Raw genomic sequence first — 22,740 nt, 5'->3', positions numbered from 1 at the left:
GTGTGTAAAGAACAGTTTTGGGGATATATGTTTAGTCCTATCACCTTTAATATATCCTTCAGTTACTTGTGCGATACATGCAGTATTGTCTTCGTAAATGATGGTTGGACTTTTAGTTACTTCTTTCATCCCACATTCTTCTTGGATATTGCCGATCATTGACCTTAGCCATACACACTCACGTCCTGCTTCATAAAGGGCAATCAACTCAGCATGATTTGATGATGTCGCAGTTAAGGTTTGCTTTGTTGATTTCCAAGAAATTGCAGTTCCACCATAGGTGAACAGATGTCCAGTTTGTGACTTGGCGTTTTGTGGGTCTGATAGATATCCAGCATCTGCATATCCGATGAGGGTGGCATCTTTCCTTGATTGATAAAACAAACCAAGATCTTTTGTTCCTCGTAGATATCGTAGTAAGTGTCTTACTCCTTTCCAGTGTCTCTTCGTTGGTGCGTTGCTAAACCTGGCTAACAAATTCACAGAAAAAGCTATGTCTGGTCTAGTATTGTTAGCTAGATACATTAGAGCCCCAATTGCACTTAGATATGGTACTTCAGGACCAAGGACATCCTCGTTTTCCTCTCGAGGTCTAAATGGATCATATTTCATAGTCAAAGACCGAACAATCATCGGGGTGTTTGTTGGGGTCGCTTTGTCCATGAAAAAACGTTTTAACACTCTTTCGGTGTAGTTAGACTGATGGACGAAAATACCATTATTTAAGTGCTCAATTTGCAATCCAAGGCAAAATTTAGTTTGTCCAAGGTCTTTCATCTCAAATTCTTTCATCAAGTATTTTGCAGTTATTTCAAGTTCATTTGGGGTTCCAATGATATTCAAGTCATCAACATAAACTGCAACAATTGCAAACCCTGATTGTGATCTCTTAATGAAAACACAAGGACTGATTTGATTATTCTTGAACCCTTCTTTCATAAGGTATTCACTAAGACGATTATACCACATCCTCCCAGACTGTTTTAATCCATAAAGTGACCTTTTTAATTTTATGGAAAGTAAATGTCTAGGCTTGTGGTTTACTGGTAATTTTAGTCCATCTGGGACTTTCATATAAATATCTGTATCGAGTGACCCATATAAATATGCGGTCACTACATCCATCAATCGCATCTTTAGTCCTTCTGAGACTGTCAAGCTTACCAGAAATCTTAACGTAGTTGCATCAACTACGGGAGAATATGTCTCCTCATAATCAATCCCTGGAATTTGAGAAAAACCTTGGGCTACAAGTCTTGCCTTGTATCTTACAATTTCATTTTTCTCATTTCGTTTTCTCACAAATACCCACTTGTATCCAACTGGTTTTACACCTTCTGGTGTAAGGGTTATTTTTCCAAACACTTCTCGTTTTTCGAGTGACTTTAACTCTGTCTGCATTGCCTCTTTCCATTTTGGCCAATCATGCCTGCAACGACATTCTTCCACTGTTCTTGGTTCACTATCATTTTCGTCAGATGCCATTTCAATTGCAATGGAATATGCAAATATTTCATTTACGATAACATCATTTCTATTCCAATAATTCCTGGTAGAAACAAAGTTTATTGAAGTTTCATTGTTATCGATGTCATGGTCATCTTGTTCATCCCCTTTCGGATTATCATCTTTTTCTCTATTCTCATTTTTACTTTGTCTTTCTTGACCTTCCGTAAAGGGAATGTTGTTGATCTCATCAGGTCTTTTTAATTTTCTTGGTTTAGAGTCTTTTGAACCAAGTGGTCTTCCACGCTTTCGGCGTGCTAGAGATTCATTTTCAATGATCTTATCACTAGATGGAATTTCAATTCGTGCAGGGGCATTTTCAGCTGGTATATGTGATTTTGTCACTTTCTTTGCATCTATAAATGCATCAGGCAGCTGATTTGCAATGCTTTGTAAATGAACAATTTTCTGAACTTCTTGTTCACACATATTTGTTCGTGGATCAAACATTGACAATTGTGTTGCATTCCAAATGATTTCTATTTCTTTCTTTCGTGGGTCCACTTTCTCTCCCCCTAAGGCTGGGAATACTGTCTCATTGAAATGACAGTCGGAAAATCTGGCCGTAAATAAATCACCGGTCATTGGTTCAAGATATTTAATTATGGAGGGTGATTCAAACCCAACATAAATTCCCAGCCTTCTTTGTGGACCCATCTTTGTTCGTTGGGGTGGAGCAATAGGAACATACACCGCACAACCAAAAATTTTTAGATGTGAGATATTAGGTTCTCGACCAAAAACTAATTGTAGTGGTGAGAACTTATGATAAGCAGTTGGTCTCAACCTAATTAGAGTTGCCGCATGTATTATGGCATGACCCCAAGCAGATGAAGGCAATTTTGATCTCATCAATAATGGCCTTGCAATCAATTGTAGTCTCTTAATTAATGACTCAGCAAGTCCATTTTGTGTATGAACATGAGCTACTGGATGTTCTACAACAATTCCAATCGACATACAATAATCATTAAATGTTTGGGATGTAAATTCCCCAGCATTGTCAAGCCTTATTCTTTTTATTGTATGGTCTGGAAATTGTGCTCTTAGTTTAATAATTTGAGCAAGGAGTTTTGCAAAAGCAACATTTCTACTGGATAAGAGACTTACATGTGACCATCGAGTTGAGGCATCAATTAATACCATAAAATATCGGAATGGTCCACATGCAGGATTAATTGGTCCACAAATGTCTCCTTGAATCCTCTCTAAAAATGTTGGAGATTCAGTAGCAATTTTGTTCATAGATGGCCTTATTATTAATTTGCCAAGTGAACATGCAGAGCATGTTAATTCATCTGATCGAGGGATTTTAACATTCCTAATTGAATGTCTTACTGAATTTGCTATAATCTTGTGCATCATTCCTGTACCAGGATGACCCAAACGATCATGCCATAAATTTAGCAGATTCTTATTATCTAACTTCTGGTTAGATATCGAATTTATTTCAACTGGTCGTATATCTATATGATATAACCCTGAAGAATATGCTGGCAATTTCTCATACACATGTTTCTTGCCATGTTTTTCTACCGTGAGGCATAAATATTCCTTTTGATCCACTATCATTGTTTCTAAATGAAAACCATTTTGACGCACATCTTTAAAACTTATAAGATTTCTTCGAGATTTACTCGAATATAAAGCGTCATTAATGATCAATTTTGTTCCATTTGGGAGTATTATGCAAGCTTTTCCAGAACCTTCTATTAGCTTGGCTGACCCAGAAATGGTATTAACATTTGCTTGAAATAATTTTAACTTTAAAAAATATTTTCTATCCTTCAGAATAGTGTGTGTTGTTCCACTGTCCAAAAGGCATTGAAATTTGGAACCAACTTCGGGCAGATCCATATCTTCATAAAATAATAAGTATAAGATTAGTTTAAGATAATTAAACTGGACTTACTTTATTAATGATGAAAAATTAAAAGTACATAACTTGAACATGAAAAAAAAACATACAAGAAAAGTACATAATGAAAACATAATACATATCATAGTAATTGATGAATTATCTAAACATGATTATTCTCTCCAAAGATAAATTCACCACCAGCTTCACCATTGTCTATGTGGAAATCAGACACATCAAGGCTAATTCCAGGGACATTTTCTTCATTAACATAATTTGTTTCGGCATGTTTTTCTTTCCCTTTAATGGAAGCCTGGTATAGTTCTACCAGATGTTTGGCCGTACGACAAGTACGTCCCCAATGTCCAGTCATGCCACATCTATAACATGTGTCTTTTCCTTTTGTGGTGGCTTGATTTTTGTTTCCTTGTTGATGCCCCCTTTGAGTGTTGTTTCTAGGGGGAAATTGGCCTCTACCACGGCCATAACCACGTCCACGGCCACGTCCACGGAAATTTCCACGACCTCTGCCACGGTTATTATATTTTCCACGTCCACCTCTATGAGCAACATTTGTCTCAGGTGGATTTGAGCTTTCTACAGCATTTGTTTCATTGAATGCTTGAGACCCAGTTGGTCTTAGGTTGTGATTCTTCAACAGAAGATCATTATTCTTTTCAGCAACCAATAATGTAGAAATAAGCTCAGAATATTTTGCAAAGCCTCTTTCACGGTATTGCTGTTGCAATACAATGTTGTTAGCATGGAATGTAGAGAGTGTTTTCTCTATCATTTGCACTTCAGTGACTGGTTGATCACAATATCTCAATATTGATACGATTTTATATAGTGATGAATTATAATCACTGACAGATTTAAAGTCCTGAAATCTCAGGTTTGTCCACTCAAATTGTGCTGAAGGAAGGAGTACCCTTTTATGGTGGTCATATCTTCCTTTCAAGCTATCCCATAGTTCTCTGGGATTTTCCACCATTAAATACTCAGTTTTCAAACTGTTATGTAAATGATGCCTTAAGAGAACTATAGCTTTTGCTTTCTCTTGATCAGTTGGAACTTTAACTTGAGCAGGGGCATCTTTTTCGTTTCCTGGGATGGTAATTTCTTTGATTGTATGTTCCAATCCCCGAGCCTTCAAATTCATTTGGGCATCAACTGTCCATTCAAGATAATTATGTCCGGACAAGTCTAATACGTCAAATTGTCTTTTCATCAAGTCTCCCATTTTAACTACAATCAAATAGGTAATTATTATTAAGCCAATTAAGCAAGTGATAATTAAAGTAATCAAATTGTAATCATAATAATAATCCATTTAAAACATATTTGCTTCTCCCCCTTGGGTTATTATTATGATTTACATAAAGTTAAGCTAAAATTAAACATGATAATTACTTTAGTTAAACAACGACAACAACAAATATAACAATAACAATGATAATAATAACAATAACAATAAATACTACTACTATTACTATATCACCGACAACAACAATAATAATATTAATATTAATGACATACATTAATGATAAGACAAAAGGAACATTTATTATAACAAAATGCACTTATAATCTACCTAGAAGACAAAAAAACTTGAAGTACTACGGAGATTACATGCATGAATTCCCTTTGTCGAAAAACCGAGCGCTACTTATGTAAAATGATGAAAATCATCATTGCCATTAATAAAACTACTAGGGCCATAATTAAAACTAAATATAGTTTTAATTTCCTTAAATCTTCTTCAAAGGTAAAGGGGTGTGGTGGTTGTCGGTTGTCGACGGGGAACATGGTGTATGACCGGTGTAAATGGAGGAAGAAGAAGAGGAGATAATTTGGGTAAAGTTTAAGGAGGGGATAAGGTTTGTATGGTGAAATAAGGGGGTGTAATCCGCCTTTTATAGGGGGTAATTTATCCGTTTCAGCTTTACACTACTGTAAAAATATCATACAATGTTCTAGTAGACTGGTAAAATAATCGTAATCAAACTATTAATATTTACAAACGTAAATAAGTATCACACTGGGATGCAAGCCGTAGTGGTCCGAGAACCCTAATCTATTCATGAGGTCAAGGGTTCGAAAAACTGAAAGAAACATAAAAGTGTGTAATCTAAAAATTAAATAAATATAAAGGCTGCATCATTTTTTTTTTTCATTTTAGTAATTATGCACAAGTAAGTAAGTATAAACATGATTTGTGTGACCATGAAATTTACTCTATTAACATGCATACAACAAATATTTCCACATGCAAAAGTAATTATATATTACTTTCTATAACCATGCATGAGAGTTACCAAACTAAATATCATAAATAAGGTATGTATTGATATCCTCATTTTTATCAACATGGCTAATTATGTGGAGTAATTTTGTGGAGAAATATATTGTGAGTTTCTGGTATAGAGGATCCCATATGGGCAACTATAGAGCATACTCCTCAAAATATATTTTGTGAAGGAAATTGAATCTTTGTAAAAATTGGATAATCGGTATAAGTATACCTGATTGAAGATCGTGCTGATAACGTGTTATGAAATATATAGAAATTAGAGGATTATGAGAAGAGGTAATAAGAGAAGTATTACTTCTTCTATGTATTACTCTTGGTAATATTTTTGTGTGTTATACAAGTGAAATTACATGGCTATTTATAGTAGTAAAAACCACTATTACATTGTGGGCTATAACCTTAGAGGGTGGTAATTAGGGTTGGCTACTACATTAAATGTAATGAAGAAATTGGAGTGTGGACATTCACACCTTGACTAAATTAATTAACTCTTAACAAATATGAATTATATGATGAGGTAAACACTCAATATTTATTCAAAAAAAAAAAAAAAAAAAAAGATTGAATTTCATGCTTTTAACTTTCTAACATATATACTTGTACTATGTATTTCTTAATTTGCTAGCTTATTATTCATTTACTTGAACCTAGAATAATACTTTGTAGGTTTCAAAAAAAAAAAAAAAAAAAAAAAAAAAAAGAATAATACTTTGTAGTTTATTACAGAGACATGGCTTATTAGTAAAGTATGAATTAATCTCTATTTTATCTAGATGTTCTTTTAGTCGATATTAATAAATTACTGATTGACAAATTATAAATAAATCTAACAAATATTCATATCCAATGATTTCAAAGTTCAAACCCTCTTTATTCATGCAAGTTACATTTATATTACAAACAGTAACTTATAGGCTTATTCTACTAAGTACGTAGCAGCTAGCCCACACTTATACATACGTATTATTCTCATAACAATACAATTTATTCCACACAAATTATAATTAGAGGGTAATTAAGTCGCGATTTGTCTCCTTTTTTCAATTATAAGGCATGAGTAGCACCTTAACAAGGTCCATAGTAACAGAAGCAAGCCCATTTGCCTTGGTACCACACTTTCTTTCCATAGTAGGCATCCCAAACGTTCTTGCACTTGTAGGAGCAGTCATCAGTCCACCAAGCCTTGTACAACCATCCACAGGTTTTTGCTTCCGCCATTTGAATTTCTTGAAAATACGACAACAAATAATATTTATAAGTTGAACAACGGTTGCACCAGATGATATCTTAAACAACAAACAAGCTTATAATTCGATTTTATTGCCATGTTATAGGTTATGCCATGTACGTAAGTTGTATAACGGTTGTACTAAGCTAGACCGTTGCATATTGTGTTATTTCGTGTGTATGTATATCATATTTGTATTATGCTATTAGCCATTATGAGGAACACCTCATTTCTTGATCATTCACGGTATCAATTGATAAGCAAGGTTATAAACATTATGACATAAATCACAAAATTTGATAAATTAATCAAAATGATAAAGCTAATGCTATAAGACTAACAATGATTAAGGGGATAGGATTAAGATTAACTCACCAGTGTTCACTAAAAGCATGAACATGAGAGAAAGTGCAATGAGGCTAACGAAGTAAGTAGACTTAGCCATTTCTTCACCCTTTTGCTAGTTAATTATTAAGCTAGTTTTCGAAAAGTACACTTTATTTTGATCTGTATCTTTCCGATTTTGTGAGTTGTGATTTTTCGTTGTAAATGTAATTGGTATTTATAGGATCATATTTACCCTTTCTCGTTAATAAAAAATACCAATAATCTTACAAAGAGTTACAATAGAAGCAGTCAAATTGCAGAAACATTCAACAAATTATAGTAAATAATTATAGAGATAAACAAAGTTAAAACTTATTCTTTGTGATGAGTACGTAATGCTATATTGTCATGATCTCGGACTTTTGTTGGTTTTGAATTTTTCTCAAGCAAAAACAATGATGCTAGATCTCAACTAATGTCTAATACATACGTACAATCGTACATTGTTTTGACATTTTTTTTTTTTTGGATGAAAACAATTTTAGTCTACGGACTCTACGCATCATATATGCAAATGGGTCAGATCGTAAGGTTTATAAGATAAGGTTAAGAAAAGCCATAACAAAATTTTTCACGAAGGCTCTAAGTAGTTTAAGTCAAGAACGCAAGATGTTTGAAAATCTAATACTTCCTCCGTTTTTTTTTTAGTTGACACCGTTTGACTTTTGCACTATTCACACAACACGCTTTGACTCGCTTTTGTAATTTATATATACGATAAAATATATTTATGTGAGATCTAGCTTGCTTGAATCGTCTTTATAGATATTTTATTAAAATCCACTTTTTATAATTTTATAATATTGATAATTGAAGTTATTAAGCGTTAAAAACATGCGTTGGTAAGCGTGATAATAGAAAGGTGTCAACTAAAAAAAACAGAGAAAGTAGGTTAGATAGTTCAAGTGTTTTAGCTCCCGTGGTATTGGTTATGGGATGAAATCTCACCGTGGGAACATGGGAAGAGGCCGGTTTGAGATGATATTATGTTTTAAGCAAGGGTATCCACACAAGTAGAGTTACTACAAAAAGGGAAAAAAAAATGCTCCATATGTACTTAGAGCTTGTTCACAATTACTGAGCTGAAGTGAGCTGAGCTGAAATGAATATTTTATGAGAGAGGGAAATTAGGAGCTGAACTGAACTGATTGAAGCTAAAGCTGAAATTAAGTAAATGTGAACAGACCCTTAGAGGTGTTATAATGAGTCTAACTGGTTGGTGAACTATAGATAGCATGGGTCAATATTTTCACAGGTTATGACTATTATTTCCGAATAGATGATATTAAATGTAAAACAGCAAAAGCAAAATTGTTGATGCTACATCGTTGCCAAATGGCCACAATGATAACCGAAGATTCAATCGACCTTGATCATTTTCATTTTCAATCCCAATTAACACATCATCAAGTAGAACAGTTCAATATTGGTTGATGTATCTACTTAGCGAGTTGCAACCAATCAAGTCTCTAGTGTAGGTTAATTTTATTTACTACTAGTGTAAATGTATGTTTATGCATGACTAATTCTTCTGAGTTAAGTTCATATTGCAGTTCAAAACTCAAATATATGTCACTAAAACAACTAGTAGTGAAGGTGATATTTGGTCAAGTCCGTACTTCGTTAGCATTTTCACTCTACCTTTTTCATAATAAAATAGTACTCCTACTTTGGTGGTAGTGTTATTTTAATGTCGTGTGATATTTTATTACTCTTCAACAATCAATTTTCAATTTTTCATCAATTTATTGAAAAGACAAACCAAAATCCCCAACAATTAGATTTAGTAAATCCTTTTTTTAAAGGAATTCTTAAGACATTATTAGTATGACTAATGTTAAATCTTTGACCATTTTCAATTTCAAGTTGTGTGTACAAGCTTGGCATGTCACGATGCTGATAACTTGATAAGCCAGGGCCAACCCTAGGCATGACATGATTGAGTATTGTCATGCCTGGTCATGTATTATTTGCAAGTGCGAAATGATCAATTTTTAGACAAAAAGTCAAATAACAAAATAATGAATGAATAATTTCGAACCACTCTTAATTTTATGGTTCAATTTTCGTTGGTATGTAGCTGAAGACGAGGGGCCAGACTCGTTTAATATCCTAATGCATTATGTAATGACCCTAAGGAGTACATTGAAGGTACAAACCTCTCATACAAAACTAGGGCCGTCTGATAATTGAACAAATTGCGACAATACGACCAAGATAACTATTGTCTCGCATATAAAATGAGGCTGAATTTTCACTATCCTAAACCATAAACAGTAACACAGATATTTCCTGATATTATCAAACCTTCATTCAATCGACCATTCTTCTTCCACGTCTTTCTTAGACAAGCATTTTTCAAGGGCCATATAAATTGATGGTTCAAAATTTGCACTGGTAGTTTTGTAATCATTTTCTTGATGCATTATTATGTAACGACTAACAAGTACATTGAAGGTACTTACATCATATACTACAAAACCAGGGCACACTGGCCTATGTAACGACTAACAAGTACATTGAAGGTACTTACATCATATACTACAAAACCAGGGCACACTGGCCTATGTAACGACTAACAAGTACATTGAAGGTACTTACATCATATACTACAAAACCAGGGCACACTGGCCTGATAACAGAAAGTTTCGCAACATTATTGTCTAGCATGAAATGAGGCTGATTTTCATCTTCCGAGTATATGCAGAAGATATTTGTTGATATTATTGAACCTATATCCGCTTAAGGCTCTTCCACGTCTTCGTCGCTCGGTCTTTCTTGTGGTAGTCTCAATATTATTCATCGGGGTCCCATGTAGATGTTACATCAACTATTTTGTGGAAATGGCAAAATGATCACTAAAATGCAAGCAACTTATCAATGATTGACTCGAAATAACGACCACTCGAACAAAAAACAGATTCAGATGCTTAATCTATGAGGATGGCCAGAGGCTGAAAATGACTTATCATATGCCATTCTCTCATGCACCCCTGACCCCTGCAAACCGCCTTCGTTTGAACGAATTGGTTGAGTCTTAAGACATTGACATCAAATGGAAGGTTTCTGTCATGAAATAGGCACGGTTTCTGAAACAGACTAGACTCCAATTTTTTAAATCTATAATATCTTCTCATGAGGTAATTGGTAAGTATCAACAAAGATGATAATTTTTCATAAAATACCGAGAAGAGCAAGCCTTACAAATGAGGATTATTTGACAAAATATCTTGGAGATGCTTAAAAGCATACAATTACATTTCACAATGCACGAGTTCAGAGGTTCGGACAGACCAAACGCTTCAATCATTCATCATTTGAATGTCTATATACATCAAAATGACATCGTAGCAAATGCGAGTGTCTATGTTAACACCCTAATTCTATCAATTTTTCAAAATATAATTTCCGGGATCTAAGCAAACATAATACTGTCAACTCAGGATGAACCTTCAGTGTTGCTCCACCAAAAACTAACTGATAAGCTCGGTGTGAGAGATCGCACATAGTGCCACCACTTAGGAGGAATGTATAGCATATCACCTTCATCTAAAATGCAGTCCATGAACTCTAAGTCCCTCACTTTCGGAAATGCATTATCATCTATGTCATCTAAATCAACCTACAAACAAAATTTTTACCACCTCATCAGGTTGATTGCAGATGAAAGACAGAATGTAGATGATGAGATACAAGTGAGTCTGAACAGGCATTGACAGCATTCAAGCACAAGAAAGAAGTGTAAAGTTGTAAATGTTCTATATGCAATATACATATCCATTTATCATACAGGAAAAATATAGAACCTATTGAAAAAGGAACAAAGGCCTACCTGGCTAGAATTGCGTAGCATGGTTTCAGAATGCGGATAAAGTTCCTCGGACAGAGAGGCTGCATATAGTCTTACATACTTCTTGCCAACAACCTGGTAGAGGAGAAGTCACTAGCCTTCAGAAGATAAGATCAAGATAGAATTGGTTCAGCTAACAACTGACCATTAAACCAAATGGAATCTAAAATTGACATAAGACGTAAAATAAAAAATCTAGAATCATAATTTTGCCATGGTTTTATCATACCTGAGCAAGTAAATTATGGTGTGGATCATGGTGCAATGGAGTTACCGTTCCAGCAGGACCAAACCAAGCATTAATTGACCTCAGCTCGCCGCCACCAGCATAACAATAGTCTGGAACAAGAATGTCCTTCCTAAGCTCTTTTATCTGTCACTAGAACCAACAAGTAATTGCATGAACATAATGTATCAATAGCTAAACATACAAAAATCTTGCATGTTAGCATACATGCCTGCTCAAATAAAGGATGCTGCGCTAGGTATGTAGGAGCTGCACAAGTGTTGCCAGATTGAATTCGTTCCAGAAATTGGGAAAATGTGATAAGCTCTTGCTTCCACTCGGAACATAGGTAGTTCTTTCCAACCTGAAAAAAGTTAACTAAAAGCATTTATGTAGATAGCTTTTCCAAAGAACCCTAGAGTGGAGGATAAGAGATTCAGGTAAGTTACAAATCAGCAGTGGTTGAAAAACAGGACTTGGCAACAAATTTGTGGCAACAAATTTGTTGCAATGATACCATGTTTAGTGCAACAAACCTTTAGGTGCAGAAGCTCATTATGGAAAGTGCAGATGCATACAATAGGTATACTACAATCACATACTTCCATGACTGGTAAGTTCGTAACTGATTGCGGATAATGGAATGAAAAATGGAGAAATCTAGAATATAGAGGCAAAATTAAAAACTACAAATCCGTTGTCCAAGATACTATATTATGATTTAGTGTTGTGAAGGTGTAATGCAATTACCATTTAAAACAAGAAAAACAGCAGTAAACATTATTTTTGCAAAAAATGATTTCAGTTCAACAAAAGTAAAAACGTAGAAAAAAAATGCCTTTTTCAAGGTTCACAAATTTCAAACAAGCTTCTCCACTACCCCCCTAACATTCCCAAGAATCAGAATCAAATGTCCTTTTCAAGGTTCACAAATTACATACAAGCGTTTACAAGCTGTATGTAACCTCCTTTATATCTTTTCTTGTTTCATTTTTGTAACACACAAGTATCAGAGCACAACAAAGTGAACATAGTTCATCAAATCCTTTGCTAGCATAGCTGAGCAGATTCAAAGGTCGAAGTCCTAATTATAAGAATAGTCAAACAGAATTGACGATGAAGCCAGAGGTATTGCCTAAAACAGGACGGCTAGGGGGAATGGTGATTATGTCTCTGAAAATTAAGCCAAAGTCACTGCAAACAACGATTTAATGCCTGCTTTTGATTAACAAACCATCTTAAAGCAGAAAAGTATATTGAAAAATTAAAAAAAACAGTTAAAAAGAAATAATATTATCAAGAGGTATACTTGCCCATAAGTAGAGTTGAGAGGAAATAGTCATCAGCTAATCACCTCAACAGGTACTGTTCGACCACCGGCCACCCTTTTCAAGTATTCCATGTTGTTCCACCTAGCTCTGGCGGGCCAATGGGACATTGAGTCACTGATTATAACAGGCAAACCCATTAAAAAATAGTCACGAAGGAACCCTTCCAATGACAGCCCAGAGCGTCTTGCAACAAGCTTCAAAGACAGTGATTTTGCAGGCAATGACCTGAGAACCTACCAGTGCAATAATAATCAACAGTCAGTTCAGTCATTATTTAAGCAATACTCCACTAACTAACTTACATAACAAGATCTAAAGTTGCAAACATCTAATAACTTAGCAATACAAAAACAAAAAAAATGCATCATAACTCACACAATCTTGTTGAGTTTGACAATTTTCATGGCCAAACAATACAGCATCATCATGGAAACCTTAAACACATTTATGAGGTCGGCTACACGGACCAAGATTTCATCTTTAGTGATCATCTGATCATTTATAACCCACCAAATATAATATCCAAGAAATTGCATCATAACTCACACAGACTAGTTGAGTTTGACAATTTTCATGACCAATCAAAGCCAAAATCCCAATGATAATTTCATCTCTAGTGAATTAGTGATCATCTGATCATAAATAACCCACCAAATATAATATCCATGAAAATGCATCATAACTTACACAGACTTGTTGAGTTTGACAATTTTAATGAACAATCAATACAACAACATCATCAAATCCAAAATCCCAATGATGATTTCATCTCAGTGATCATACAACAACATCATCAAATCACACAGAAATTGATTCACAACTAACAACACAAAACATCCCAATAATATTATAATCAAAATTTCCCAAACTAATCCCAAAACCCTGAAATTTAACTGAAAAATCATATCAATAAGCTCAATAAAACACATTGCTTATAACAAATTCAATTCTACAAAACCCCAACACAAATTTCCCAAATAACATGAAATCAACAATCATCAAAACTCCAATCAAAATTAGATCATCCAACCAAAAAATTACAAAAAAGAAAACGAACCTTACCTCAGCTTCATTAAACTCAGCAGAAGAAAACAATAACCCACCACCATTATATCTCCCTTCACCATTGTTACCCCCATTTTCTCTCTCCTCCAAAACCGCCATAACTCTATCAACAGCATTTTCCAAGTCAACCCTCAAAAGGGTCCCACCCATAATCAACCCCAAATCCAAAACCCTAATCGTCTCCGAGAAGTCACCTCCGGAGAAATGGTGTTTCGCCACGTGTAAGCACGCCATTGAATAAGCATCCCTCCAAATGGGCAACACAGAGTGCCATGGTCCACAGTGAAGCTGCTCCCACGCCATCTCACGCGCCACCTCCGCCGCACGTGCGTCGCCGTCACGTGCCGCCGCTGCCATCCGTGCGAAGGTGTAACCGCCGCCTTCCTCAGACACGCGCTGGAGGATTCCGGGGGTTTCGATATCGAGTGCCGGTGTTTCGAGATTTCCGCCATTTGTGGGACCCATTAATTTCGCCGGAAAATGTTACTTGAAGGAGAAGATGATGATGAGTTGGATGAGAAAGATTTTAGGTGTAGACGGAAAAGTGTAGGAATTTGTGTATTTGTAATTGTTGGTCTAAAAGAGTAAGCTATAATGAAGTATTTATAGTTCTATTAATAGAAGTTTGAAAAAGTGTTGGTGAAAATATCTAGGGCTCTTGATATTTTGGGAAATATCTTCCACTTTGTGGGTCATACACTATTACTTTTAGCTAATCTTTACTAATTACCCCTCTTGCATTTCGAAGTTAGATGATTGGATATTAATCTTGTATGTGAGTAGAACTGATCGACGATATGGAAATTGTATAAGCGGTGTAGTTTGAATTCGGTCTTAAATTAATGATCAATTTGGATTTTAACTGCACCCAAAACTAGATAATTGGATATTAATCTCATCTAAGATAAACTGAGTGCAATAAGATTACGTTAGATTGTATTGATCAAGGTTTTCCTTCTAATCTACTTAAATAAATTAACAGGGTGACTTTTTCGAAAGTAAAACTGAAATCGATTTAGTCACGTTAAGATTCATGATCATAATTGTTCTAGAAAAATTAATACATATATCATATAATAGATCATTACTATATATGGCAAAATGAAAATAGTATCTTCACATCATATTAATGAAAAAAAAACTAAAAATTATGCATAGGTTTGACTCTACTTAATTATTAAGAATGGAGTGGGAAATATCTCAATATACAAAATACAAGTATTAGTGGTGAGTGGTGAGTGGTGAGTGGTGAGTGAAGAGTAAACGTTAGCAATGTTTGATTCACTTTTTCTAGATGCTTCGGGAGAGAAAGGAGAAAGGGAGGTGGGGGTGTTAGTTAAGATATTAGTATCATAAGAACCAAAGACCTTTTTCAATTGGATGGTGACTAATTAATTATTTTTTTGAAAAGGACTAGTGCGCACTTCCATGCTAAAAGAGTAGTAACATAACACGTGGCATTGCATTGCTTAGATATTTTCTGTATACTATGCCAACAATCAACCCATTACCACCAAATTTTTTGGGCTCATCTATGGTTTTCTATGTTTGATAAATGACTATATTCTTGGCTTTTCGTGGTTTTTTTTTTTTTTTTTTTTTTAAATGAATTTTTAATTTTTTTTATGCCGACATTTCATGAAAAATAAAAAAATAGCTCCTTTATTAACGGTTTCGGGTAAAAACAAAATGGTTAAGACGATGACATATATTATTCTACATGGGCTGAAATCGCGCTCTGTCCAAGTGAGTACTGGGCCGAAGAGTACCTACAACAAAGAGCATGGTAGCTGACTTCAGAGATGTGTCCGAGGTATCCCCTTCAATATCTAAGTCTGTACATGTGATTGAGGCTCAAAAGAGAGTTCAATAAGTACACTAAATGCTAGTGTTTGTAGAGACTAGAGATACCTCAATGATAAGGTATAAATTTGGCTACTATACCATGACTCCATGAGGTAGTAAATAGTGTGGGCCCAAGGGAATGCTTCATGGACTTTTAGGCCTTTTGATCTTTAGGAGTTTATTGGACTGATTTGGCCCATTTTATGAGAGTTTTTATTGGGCTGAAGTTAACTGAAGGACAGTTACACAGGACAGGTGGCATAGTCTGAGCGTGGCAGGTGTCAGGTGTCAGTGTTTAAGGAGAGAAGCAATTTCTGGTTTGAAGTCAATTTACACCAAAACAAAGTGTGTTGAATTAATGTTACATGCCTAATAAAACCAGTAATGTAAATGAAATTCAATCTTAAATTAACCTTTTAAAACTTAGACGATTAGCTCATTAACAATCACTAATCCACAAGATGTATTTCTCAAAAATCGGAGCAATTAGAACTATGAATAAGAATTTTGTGAAAGACACGATATTGGTCACATACTGGCTTTCGATGATACTCACATAGTTACATACGAAGAATTATATCAAATGTCTTTAGATAGGTTTACTTCAAAGCCATCAAATGCTTCTTGAGTTCTTGTAGTATTTTTCAAAATTTGCGATGTTTTGGGTAAAAATTATTACTCGCTCCCCTTTTCGCACATTCTTAGTGATGTTCAGGCCTAGCATATTCTTTATCAGTTGCAGGTTGCAACAATTAAAGGGCTATCAACCACAATGTTGAACATAATGTTTTCTTTTCCAACCTTAAACTGCGCTGTTACATTCATGATCAAAATTGAAAATTTTCAATACCTCCTCATGATGAGAAGATTAAGATCAACCAAACCAAATATCCAAATTCCATAAAATCAAACATATTAATAACATAATGTCAAATCCCGGACTTTCTGCATCATCTGTAACACTCATAACAAGATCCTGCATATGCTTGGAGAAGAAACACCTTGCGTTGTCTGTTCAAACATAATCACACTTATCTTAATACACACATTCAAAAAAAACATTATTCTAACATACGTATGGTCAGGGAGACTAGTAAATCATTTACACATCTCGTGCTGCCTGTTCAAAAACATAAAATCGTCACATCACTCATCTAGTAAATCAAGTCATGCTGGGAGCATTTATGAGTGGATCCATAGAGAAAGGTTTATGGACCTAAACAAGTTGAACCAGACCTCTAAAAATTAACTTTCTAAGCGAGTAAATCAAGTCATGCTAGGAGGCATTCATGAGTGATCCATAGAGGAAGACTAGTATTTTATGGACCTAAACAAAATGAAACCTTCAAATAAGAATAATATACAGTAGATCATTTTTAAACCGAACCTCTAAAAATCAACCTCCTTATCAGGGACGTTTTCATGAATGATTTGGTAAATTAAAGCTTGCTAGAGAGGCATATGCACCTAGAAATACAACCCTTACAAGTAAGACATTTATTTCTAAAAGCGTCCACCAAAGCATCATTTGCAAGGAATTCACATAAGGAAATGTAAATATAGTAGCCATGGAATATTGAAACACTTACAGTGAAGTTCCTCCTCCAAGAACTTGAAAAACATGGGTTCTTCCACAATAACTTGGACACTAATCATATCTCCTATTTCTTCGACTAGCCTCCTGCCCTGTTCATCCAATAGGTTTGTTAACTGAGGAGAAAAGGCAAATCGAGTACAGGCACAGGGTACAGTAGAATACGATGTAACTCGATGAAACCAAGTTCAAATCTGTAATTTCTGCAACAGCCAGATTGGTTTACTAGGAATTCCAGGGGATATCTGCACAAACAGATGTATAAACAAATGTAAGGGTCAAAATCTAACAGATATTAATCCAAAAATGCAACCTAATGGCCACCTCATTAGCCATTGAAATTTTGGCAGGATTATGCTTTTAACACTACAGCAATCTATATACTATGCATTCGTTAGCAACGCATAATCAGAAAGAATAACGCAGATTAAGTTAATCAGCTAAGAGATAGAGAAGATTAATGATCAAAATGGAGGTAGAGAAGCTGGCTTTTTTGGTGACCCAAGGAATCATCCAACACCCAAAACATTTTCATTCAACAGAAATGAGAAAACAACCTAAAGATATTAAGTGAACTACCTCTATGCTATAACAATAATGTGATAATACATCATAAAAACAAAGTTCAGCAGCTACGTGAAAACATCATATCTTCCTTTGGCAACACTAGATGATCTGGTCCATTTCTGTTTTGTCAGACTGAAACCTTCTCATCACCAATAATTCCAATTACAAGCATTGATGGCCATTCTTGGAGCAGGGGAATTACCTTGGATCACATGCTTCTGTTCCTTGAGCAGTCTAAGCATCATATCTACTCTTCTAAGCGCCATATCTACCTAAGCAATGCACCTCAACAAGCAAATAAGTTATTAAGTCCATAGCCTCTTGAGATGAGTACAATAATAAATCTCGTATTATATATTCAACTAATACACCAGAACTTGGGTATATAATCATAAGGATAACCAGCCCACCAATGGCAAAGGACTAACCAAGTCTTTCCTGAGTCCTACTGTGCGAAAATTAATCACTTTAATACTGTTTGTATCTATTAACACTCCTAAGCCTAAACAAACCCCGCCACCTAACTTCCACACACACCCCCCCCCTCCACCCCCCACCACAAAAAAAAAAAAAAATAAAAAAAAAAATAAAAAAAAAAGAGAGAAATTGTCATCACACAAGAAATAGTGAAAGACAATGAAAGCTGTGTTATGTTAATCAACCAACTGATACAAAAAATTATGCAATGGAAGCTTATCAGACCTCATTTAAACAGAAAATTTGGTGAAAATTGTCCACATTCATGTCATTTACTCCATTAATGGCATAGCTTAAATGCAACCAGAATACACAAAGCTTAATTCATAGCATATATATTATGACTGAACTTAGAAAGTATATGATTAGCTTCTATACAATACTGAATCAATTTCATCATCAACGCATTATAACAACATAAAATATCACCCAAAAAAGGAGAAAGAAAAAGAGACCTGAATTTGACCAGCAAGAACAACAGCAACTCCAACAGCTGATAATATCATCAAGACCAGCATCACCCCACTTACATTCTAGTTCTGGAGAATTCTTACTAGCTATTAGTGTTTATCAATGAAAATTCTTGGTGATGTTCTAGTCTAGCCTATCCTTTATTAATCACAATGTCGAACATAATGTTTTATTCTCCACCTTAAATAGTGCTGTTATAATCATGATCAAACCTGAAGAATTTCAATGCCTTGTAATGAGAAGATTAAGATCAACCAAACCAAATTTATTCAATCCAAACATATCAATAACATAATTTCAAATCCCGAACTTTCTGTATCAACTAAAGAACTTATCATTCTATTGTTGTTTGGATAAATGAATTAAACTAATCTAGTAACTTGAAACTGTAAGGACTATTCATGCTGACAACTATACAGGTCACAGGCTCAAACTTCATCTCTAATTCAGCTTGTCTGGAGCGCTGCCTGGAAAAAAAAAAAAAAAAGCTAAATTAAATTGTTGTTATAGTATGAAAGTCTGGAGATGTCAGCAAGAAAAGGACAATCATGACTCACAGTTTTAGCTGCAAAAAACCCACTCAGCCATTCTAAGCTCCACAGTATTGCAAGATGTCAAGGTCATCACCAGCTAAGTAATCCTCGTCTAAACCAAAGCCCTCAATTTCAGGGAAAGTAGTATCAAATTGATCAAAATCTATAGAAAGGCCATTAAAGGGAGATCCAAGATGACTATCAAAAGGTCTATTCTTTTCCTGGAATGCATCAACACCATAATGCTGCAAGTGGCCTCCAGTGATATCATTCTCGGTTGTGTTTAGGGATGGAAGATGCATTCCAACAGCTTCTTGCCTAGTTTGGGGTTCACTAATGGTATGCTGCAAACGCTGCTCATCAAGTCTATGCCCATATTGAATTGATGGATAATAAGAATCACCATGTTGCAACTCAGCACCTTGTACTGTCGGATGGTGGAACGATTGGCCTCCAACAAACATGTTATTTCCAGACATCAAATGGGGAGGACGGACATTAGAAAAGTGACTAAACTGACTATAATCAGAGACTGGCGGATGGAATTGCCCCAATATATCACTGTCCATAGCAACCAAGGGTTCGATAAATATCGAGCCATTCTCCTGCTGATTATCATGCATATGGAAATCATTATGGTCCAAGTCAGACACAAGACCAGGTCTTGCAGGTTCACCCACCAAATTCTCTTTCGTAGATGGTGCAGCTTGCTGATCACTAGGTGCCAATTGCGGAACACTAGCTGCCAACTGCTGATCATCCATAGAAGGGGTGGTTTGCTGATCAATTGAGCATGCTTTTCCACGTGATCTTTTTCTCTTATTTTGTTTCTCAATAGGTTTCTTACTCCGGCCAGAAGAACGATTATTGATCACGGGTTCACCCGTTGTTTCTGCATCACTTTGTTGATTTTTCCTTTCATCTTTAGAAGAGACAGAACCTGCACCTTCATCAATGCCATCAACGTCATAATCACTATCACTACTAGCAGCAGGTTTTCTCTTTTCACCACGCGGACCTGGTGGACTTCCTGTAATACCTGATGTTCCATTATCACTGCTAGGCTGCCGGATAAGGGACTCCTCTCGACCTAAAACCCCTAGCCAAATTGAACTCTCCTTAGCAGTCATCTTGTCTTGTAAGCATTTCGATTGTCGCACAAGCCTTCTGATCTTTGCAATATCAGGAGACATGTGCTTGATCACAGCAGTCAAAACCCCAACTTTCCACATCTTCTTTAGATCATGTGGTTTCTTATACGGAGGGCTCTGACCCTTGGGCAAACTCAGCTTTGACCACCATTCTTCATTTCCTGAAGGCCACCATGGTGGAGGCACACCTTTCTCTAGAGGAAATTTCCTCTGAGGAGGACTACAATGCTGCATCAACGACGACAACAATGACCCTAAAGTAGCGTCTTGCAATTCCTGCAGAGTGTTTTGACCATTTCCATTATTAGCTCCTTCACTCATTGCCAAACAATCAGCTTCATACTTGTTTATTGCAGCAGGACCATTCTTATCAAATTTGACCTTCTCCTTCCACCAAGCTCTTAAATTATCAGATGCACCACTAACCGGCTTTCCCTTCTCCGGAATTATTCCATACACAAATCCTCGCGCTTTGCAGACCTCCATCAACTTCAACATATACTTTAAAATCCCATCTTGTGCTCTTGACATTTTCTTCCTCCGAGCTTGATCACTTGTCTGCTTAGGCTTTTCCTTCTCAGCAGCCCGTTGGGCCTCCAACTTCTCCCGCTCCTTCATTCGCTTGAGCTTAATTCGATCCTTCCACATTCGCCTTTCGAGTTCTTCCGGATCAATTTCTTCATCACTAACATCTTTTTCCGCAATGTTCCCGCACCTTAAGTCATCAACCTCTATATCCGACCTACAATCATTCCAAATGACCAAGCAAATCAAATAAACCCAAACCAAATTTTCAAATTTCAAGAAAACCCCAATAAAATTCAATAATTCTTCTTTTTTAAAACATTCACTAACCCTAGATAATGCATACTTCTAACCCTAAAGAAAATCATAAATTCAGTACACTTAGCAGATAGCACTTACATACAGATTCAAATCAAATTCAATTTCAATTAAGTAATCTAAATACAAATTCAATCATTAATCAAATTCTAACCTTCAACAAAATTACAATTCAGCAAATAAAGCACCCCCATTTCCCTAAAAAATCAATCTTTAAAATAATCAAATCTTAACTATATATCCAACAAAAACCCCAATTGAAAAAAGAACGAATAACAAGATTATAATAAATTAGAGCTCTTACCCATAATCATGACCAATCTCCTCGAGCTCTCCCATAATAACCCAGATTGAAATTCTCTATTTTCAATTCAAAATTTGATAAATTACTTCTAAAAAATATGCCTAAAAAAATTCAACTGAAATTTGGCATCAATCTCTGTTTAACTGAGGTGGGGTTGTTGCGCCGACGAAGAGACGACGGCCGGAGTATTAAGTTACGCAATAAGGTGGAAGAAAAAAGGTAGGATGAGATGAAAAAGGGAAATCAGAGATTAAAAGATTAAAAAAAAAAATTTATATAATTGTAAAAAAAAACATAAATATGAAAATGCAGAGAAAATTGAGTGGTTTTTGGGAAGACACAAAAAGACAAGAAAAAGAATGGAGTCAGCTTTGGTGGATTGAGATCATATGTGTTGCTATGCATGATACTTTGCCTACACCTCCTTTGAACCTAGACATGTTTTTTTGGTGAAATCTTTCATTACAATTATCAAAATTATAATCTTATAAAAATGGAAGGATATAATTTTTTTTGATATATTTCCCTTTTTTAAAAAATTAATTTTTTTATATTATTATTAATAATGGTGGTGCTTGTTTCAAAAAAAATAATGGTGGTGCATGAACTTATCAATTTTTAATTTTATTTGGGAATAATTTTTTTTTTATAAAAACTATTATTATTAGGAAAATGTTATACATAGCTCTTAGGGCTACATATAAGCATTAATAACACTTTTGAAAATTGTATAAAATTAAAATTCATGACAAAAACTTGTGTAATTAGTGTGTTTTTGTCATGATTTTTTAAATTTAAACAATTTTCAAGAGTGTTTTTAATGCTTATATGTAGCCCTAAGAGTTATGTATAACATTACCCTTATTATTATTATTAGTGTTATTTATTTTTTATAATGTTGGTGCATGTACAAGCCAATTATATCAAAATACTACTCCCTCCGTCCCTAAATTACATTCCTGTTTGGAAATTTACACGGGAATTAAGGAAGGGGGGAATAAGACAAATAACAATAATTAGATAATGTAATGGGAAGTACAACTATAGAATAGTTATTACTCATGATATGTCATCAATCCTTTGCAAAAAAAAGGACCAATCACATGCTCCTAATTGAAAAATTTTAACCAATCATATTCATTGTAATTTGGCATAAGGATTATGAGTGAGATTAGATAAGGATGAGTGAG

General features: G+C 35.0%; 2 protein-coding genes across 2 annotated transcripts; both read right to left on the bottom strand.

Annotated features, from left to right (window-relative positions):
• Window positions 1-10,233: 10,233 nt before the first annotated feature.
• On the bottom strand, window positions 10,234-14,324 carry LOC145605290 (lysine-specific demethylase JMJ30-like). The gene is made up of 6 exons (XM_081661335.1): window positions 13,763-14,324; window positions 12,724-12,933; window positions 11,602-11,733; window positions 11,373-11,516; window positions 11,126-11,218; window positions 10,234-10,915 (listed from the first exon to the last, which is right to left on the bottom strand). Exons 1-6 carry the CDS (start codon window positions 14,228-14,230, stop codon window positions 10,733-10,735), a joined length of 1,230 nt encoding a protein of 409 aa, XP_081517461.1. The 5' UTR covers window positions 14,231-14,324; the 3' UTR covers window positions 10,234-10,732.
• A 4,639-nt stretch (window positions 14,325-18,963) lies between these two features.
• Window positions 18,964-21,854, bottom strand: LOC145604840 (ETHYLENE INSENSITIVE 3-like 3 protein). The gene is made up of 3 exons (XM_081660814.1): window positions 21,551-21,854; window positions 19,277-21,145; window positions 18,964-19,186 (listed from the first exon to the last, which is right to left on the bottom strand). The coding sequence occupies exons 1-2, from the start codon at window positions 21,583-21,585 to the stop codon at window positions 19,309-19,311; spliced, it is 1,872 nt and encodes a 623-aa protein (XP_081516940.1). The 5' UTR covers window positions 21,586-21,854; the 3' UTR covers window positions 18,964-19,186; window positions 19,277-19,308.
• Between the last annotated feature and the right edge of the window lie 886 nt (window positions 21,855-22,740).

Source organism: Chenopodium album, chromosome 22 (assembly GCF_948465745.1).
Source record: "Chenopodium album chromosome 22, dcCheAlbu1.1, whole genome shotgun sequence".
In the NCBI taxonomy this organism is placed as follows: Eukaryota; Viridiplantae; Streptophyta; class Magnoliopsida; order Caryophyllales; family Amaranthaceae; genus Chenopodium; species Chenopodium album.
The sequence above is the reverse complement of the archived record's forward strand: the minus strand, read 5'-3'. Positions and strand labels throughout refer to the sequence as shown.